This window comes from Triticum dicoccoides, chromosome 3A (assembly GCF_002162155.2).
Source record: "Triticum dicoccoides isolate Atlit2015 ecotype Zavitan chromosome 3A, WEW_v2.0, whole genome shotgun sequence".
Lineage (NCBI taxonomy): Eukaryota > Viridiplantae > Streptophyta > Magnoliopsida > Poales > Poaceae > Triticum > Triticum dicoccoides.
In genome coordinates, this window is record NC_041384.1 from 427,024,514 (window position 1) to 427,030,551 (window position 6,038).

Consider the following 6,038-nt stretch of genomic DNA (forward strand, 5'->3'; position numbering starts at 1 on the left):
CTTTAACCATATATTTAACCAACGAGACCAACTGCGGCGGAAGAAAAAAATATATAATTGAAAACTTTTTTCAAATACGAATTCATTGATATAATTTTTGCTTCCACCGCAATCGGTCTTGGTAATTAAATTTACGGTCAAAATTGAAGCACGTGAATAGAAAAAACACTACATTGTGAAATTGAGGGAGTACATACTTACCGTGCATCACCCACGAAAAGATGATTATGATAATAATATCAGTACCTGCTCGAAGCTCGGACAGCCGCTCGTTCCGATTACATATAGCGAGTCACTGATCTTACTGGACGGTTCGCTACTGACTGCCTACTGGCAACATTCACGCCTGCGCTTCCGTCTCGTGACTTGCCTTCCCCTGCCGCTGCGGCTGCGAGCTTCGGGGCGCCATGGCGCAAACCTCACCTATTCCCCGCGTCAGCCTCGGCACCCAAGGACTGGAGGTGATCTTCCCCTTGCCCTCTCGCAACCCTCGATTTATTTATGTATCTTCTGCCCGGCCGGTCTCGCACTGAATCGAATCGAATCGAATGATCCAACAACCAAGGTGTCCAAGCTGGGGTTCGGGTGCATGGGCCTCACAGGCTCCTACAACTCCCCGGTCGAGGACGACGCCGGCGTCGCCGTCATCACGCACGCCTTCAACCGCGGCGTCACCTTCTTCGACACCTCCGACGTCTACGGGCCCCACGCCAACGAGATCCTCCTCGGCAAGGTTGTTTCTCTTTCTTCCGCCTTCCCTTCCTTCCTTTCCTTTGCCTGCCAAAAAAGAGACTAAGTGTGGAGAGATTGGCCGTCCCAGGCGCTGAAGCAGCTGCCGCGGGAGCAGGTGCAGGTGGCCACCAAGTTTGGGATTCAGCGGGATGCCCAGGGCAAGAGCACCATCTGCGGCCGCCCGGAGTACGTGCGCGCCTGCTGCGAGGCCAGCCTGCACCGCCTCGGCGTCCACCACATCGACCTCTACTACCAGCACCGCATCGACACCACCATCCCCATCGAGGACACGGTCGGTCTCTTCTCACCGCCACCTCTTTCTTCCTGTTAATTTCATACAATTTTTTTAGAAAAAGGAGGAGTTAATTTCATACTACATGAGAATCCCTGTGTTTGTGTTTGATTGGTGTGATTCCTTGCTCTGATTACTGGGCTGAATTTATTTGCTCTAGATTGGTGAGCTCAAGAAGCTTGTGGAGGAGGGGAAGGTCAAGTACATTGGGTTATCGGAGGCGAGCCCGGACACCATCAGGCGTGCTCACGCCGTGCACCCCATCTCCGCCGTGCAGATGGAGTGGTCTCTGTGGGCTCGCGACATCGAGCCCGAGATCGTGCCTCTCTGCAGGTGAATTTCGGCATTTCAAACTCTAACTCAGTGTGCTTCCATGATCGATCGTCCTGATTGATTGACCATGTGTTGTATGGACCTCAGAGAGCTAGGGATTGGAATTGTTCCCTACAGCCCGATTGCTCGTGGGTTTTTCGGTGGAAGGGGAGTGACACAACAAGTGTCTGCTGAATCTAGTCTGGTACTGATACAACCAACCTAATTGGTTTCTGCACTAGCCATTTCTTTTTAGTTAATATATATTTAGGCCTGAACCCCTTTCTCTGTATAATTGTTTTTTTAGAAAGGCCATCCACGTTTTTCGGCTGAAAACCTGGAGAAGAACAAGCAACTTTATCTGAAAATGGAAGAACTGGCCAAGAAGCACCAGTGCAGCCCTGCTCAGCTAGCTTTATCTTGGGTTCTGCATCAAGGGGATGATGTGGTTCCGATACCAGGTTTAATGCCATGTCCTTCTCATTTCATTGATGTCACATAGTGTTAAACACGTGCAATGATTTCTTGGAGTTATAAATTCACATAATAGGTAAAAAAACTGAAGATCGTCTTGCTTGCATGTGCTTTCTGATAGAAGTGAAATGTGTGGTTTAAGAAATCATAGTGAAGTATACGAGATACAGAGAGATATTCCAGCTGCAATCTAGCTATCTTTGGCAGACAAACATAGAATTTCATGGTAATATGAATACCATCTTTGAAATCTGATCTTTTGCTCTACAGTTTGTGCCATGGTGTTAATTTTGAACTGGCATTAAGCTGAACTGTGAAACATTTTGATGCCTCGGAACAATGGCCTAATTTATCCACAAAAGGACCTCTTTCGCTGCTTCCAAGTTGCAAACAAGTACATCAATGGCGAAGATCATTTTTCCAGTAGACTAGCATTGTATCACTGACAAATATGCTGTACAATTTCTCAGGGACTACTAAGATAAAGAATCTAGACTCCAACATTGACTCCTTGAAGGTGAGGCTCACGGAAGATGACCTCAAAGAGATCAGCAACGAGATACGCGAAGAAGATGTTGCGGGTGGAAGGCAATATACTTCATTTGCGAAATTCACCTGGAATTATGCGGATACGCCAAAGAAGTGAAACTACAAAAGATCATGGAGACGGTGAAACAAGCATGCCATGCTATGTGCTAGTGTGATGAATGGTGCTCCCTGTATCTTCATCCTGTGAATTGTCCCGCTCTGAATAAGAACATGTGCACTGTCTCCACCTGCCGTGTAGATTTATGTGTGCTTGTATAACAGAAGACTGAGACCGTGCTTGCTATGTTTGTGGCTCTCTAGTCTTACCGGCTTTCCGTGACAGTAATTACACCGTTGGAAAATGTATCTGCTCAAAGAGATATTCAGAAGCATATCAAGCCGTTTCAAATAAATAAATAAAAAACAAGGAAAACACTCCTATCTAAGCGGGGAGCAGATGAACCACGTGTTCTAGCAAGTCACGAATGCAACACGCTCCATAGATCCCCTGCACCGTTTGCTGCACGCTGCAGCTGAACCTGAGATGATCCAGCCGCTGCCATGAAGGGACACTAAGGCCGACGATTGCAACCATCTTCGCAAATCCAGTTCAGCAAGAGATTGAGGCCTCGATGGAAATTATCCACAATTTTGGCGAGGCGACGGGACTTAGAAATAATCTGTACAAATCGACGGCCACACCTATCCCCTGACCGGACATAAATTTAGAGGAGGTTCTGCAGAGCTTTGGAGGACAGATGATAACTTTCCCTATAACACCATGGTTTACCGATCGCTCAATTTAGACATGGGATTCAAGACGAGATCAAATGGAACTTAACTGCAAGTGGCAGTACACTGCAGGCTCTGCATATCGGGCTCAATTCCAAGGCACGTGCAAAATGACATTTTATTTGAGACAAGGCAGATCATCAGCGTTTCCTATTTAGCGCTGCAGGCGCCCGTTTGTGTGCATCTCGCAAACTGGCGCCTGCAGCGCCCCGTGTTGGCCGGCCCATGTAGGGGGTGCCCGAGGTCTCTATTAACATGTTTTTAGAACACAAAAAGGTAACAAGCGACCACTTGGTTGCGAGGGTAGCGCTTGGACCACCAGGCTACCCCATCACGTGTGTACAAATATGCATGTGGGACACGCATCCCGATTTGATCCCCACGGTCCAGCGTGTATGGGAGGCGAACGGTCCTAATCTAACGGCTGCCGAAGTCCGAGCTAATCTACAATCCCTCTCCAATAACTTGGGCGAGTGGAGCAAGTCTACTTTTGGGAGTGTAAAATCAGAAATAAGGAGGTTGAAGAAAGACTTAGAGCGGCTTAGGAGTGATCTAGCAAGGTCTGCTCCTAGTCACGTTGAGATCAAAACAAACGATCAATCGAGCTTTATCTTCAGGAAGAAATAATGTGGCGCCAACGGTCTCGGGTGGCATGGCTGTCGGAGGGGGATAGGAACACACACTTTTTCCATCTCCGAGCTTCAAATAGGCGCCGCAAGAACTTGATAAAAGCTTTGGAGAAGCAAGATGGGCAGCTCACGGAGGAGTTGACAGAAATGCAGCAGATGGCCCTTGATTTCTATAAAACTTTATACACCTCGGAGGGTGTGGAGGGTTTAGAGGATGTGCTGCAACATGTCCCCTCCAAGGTGACAGCTGCGATGAATGAAACGCTAATGGCGCCATACAAGGAGGATGAAGTCAAAAAGGCACTTTTTCAGATGTTCCCGACCAAGGCTCCAGGACCGGACGGGTTCCCGGCGCACTTCTTCCAGAGGCACTGGGATATCTGTGGAGTGGCGGTGACTCGAGCTGTACTGAGCATAGTCCGAGGGGACGAAAGCCCCGAGTGTGTAAATGACACTGTTTTGGTATTAAATTCGACTCTTCTATCTCAATTTCGACCGATCAGCTTATGCAATGTCTTTTACAAGATAGCCTCAAAGGTTCTAGCTAATCGTTTGAAGATAATACTACCTGATGTTATTTCTGAAGAGCAATCAGCTTTTGTGTCGGGCCGGCTTATTACCGATAACATAATCTCAGCGTATGAGTGTTTACACTTTATGAAGAGGAATAAGTCCAAGACCAATAACTACTGTGCTCTCAAGCTTGATATGATGAAGGCGTATGATCGAGTGGAGTGGAATTACTTGGAAGCTATCATGAGGAAACTGGGCTTTGCAGAACCATGGGTCTCCATTGTAATGAACATGGTCAGAACAGTTTCTTTCTCAGTTATGTTTAATGGGTGCAAATCAGAAGAATTTACACCATCCAGAGGTATTCGTCAGGGAGACCCCATCTCTCCATACCTTTTCCTGCTGGTAGCAGAGGGCCTTTCGTGCCTGTTAAAATCTCAGATTGTATCATCCCAGCTCAGCGGCATTAAGGTGGCTCCATCGGCTCCGTCGGTGAACCATCTTTTATTTGCGGATGATAGCCTGTTGTTTTTCAAGGCGAGTCTTGATGGAGTAGAAGAAGTGTCACACCTTTTGGATATTTACTGTATGGCCTCGGGACAACGGATAAATAAGGAAAAATCATCTATTTTCTTTAGCAAAGGATGCCCACAGATTGTTAGAGATGCATATAAGGGTTGTCTCCAGGTTCCTAATGAGTCTTTAACTGACAGATATCTTGGCATGCCCACTGATGTTGGACATGCAAAAAGGGGCACCTTCAAACACTTGAGCGAAAGGGTGTGGGACAAGGTGAAAGAATGGATGGGCAAGTGCCTATCAGCTGGGGGTAAGGAGGTACTAATCAAGTCGGTTGCACAAGCTATTCCGGTGTATTCCATGTCATGTTTTAAGCTCCCCAGAGGCCTCTGTGAACATATAAATTCTATCATCAGCAAGTTCTGGTGGGGCTGCAAGGATGGGCAAAGGAAACCGGCTTGGGTATCATGGGAGGTAATGACAAGGCCAAAATACTTGGGAGGTATGGGTTTCAAAGACCTTGAGCCTTTTAATCTGGCACTGTTAGCTAGACAGGCGTGGAGGGTGCTGCATGATCCTACATCGTTGAGCCCCAGGATCCTCAAAGCGTCTTACTACCCAAATACGGAGTTCCTCACGGCAGAGTTGGGCTCACGCCCTTCTCAGATTTGGCGAGCTATACTGGAGGGGCGAGACATCCTTAAGCAGGGCATAATCCGGAGGATTGGCAACGGTCAGACCACGAGCATATGGGATCACAACTGGATACCCAAGGAGGGGTCATTACGGCCAATTGTATCTCAGGTCCAAGACCCACCACAGTTGGTTTCGGAGCTGCTTCTTCCAGCAACGGGTTCGTGGAACGACAATCTCGTCCGAACTGTGTTCTTGCCAACTGACGCAGAGGCGATTCTGCGGATTCCTGTATGCACGAGCAATATTGAGGATTTTTGGGCATGGCACCCGGAGAAGAAGGGAATCTTTACGGTGATCTCGGCCTACAAGTTTATGATCAACACAAAAATCTCTCGGGAAAACTATTTTGAAGGGAGAAGTGGGTCCTAAAGCAATGATAGAGAAGAGTGGGACTGGTCCTTTCTTTGGTCCATGGTGGTGCCTTCGAAGGTCAGAATTTTTCTATGACGTCTAGCCCGTCATTCTCTCCCAACGACGGACATCTTGAACAAAAGGAATATGGCAACACGGGACGAATGTCCGCTGTGCGGGTCTCCTGATTCATGGAGGCA

At 47.7% G+C, this 6,038-nt stretch overlaps 1 protein-coding gene across 1 annotated transcript; it reads left to right on the forward strand.

The window, feature by feature from the left end:
- Positions 1 to 302: 302 nt before the first annotated feature.
- Positions 303 to 2,684, forward strand: LOC119268398 (probable aldo-keto reductase 1). Its single transcript, XM_037550016.1, has 7 exons — positions 303 to 461; positions 566 to 733; positions 821 to 1,024; positions 1,185 to 1,357; positions 1,445 to 1,541; positions 1,644 to 1,797; positions 2,281 to 2,684. The coding sequence occupies exons 1-7, from the start codon at positions 408 to 410 to the stop codon at positions 2,454 to 2,456; spliced, it is 1,026 nt and encodes a 341-aa protein (XP_037405913.1). The 5' UTR covers positions 303 to 407; the 3' UTR covers positions 2,457 to 2,684.
- The last annotated feature ends 3,354 nt before the right edge of the window (positions 2,685 to 6,038 follow it).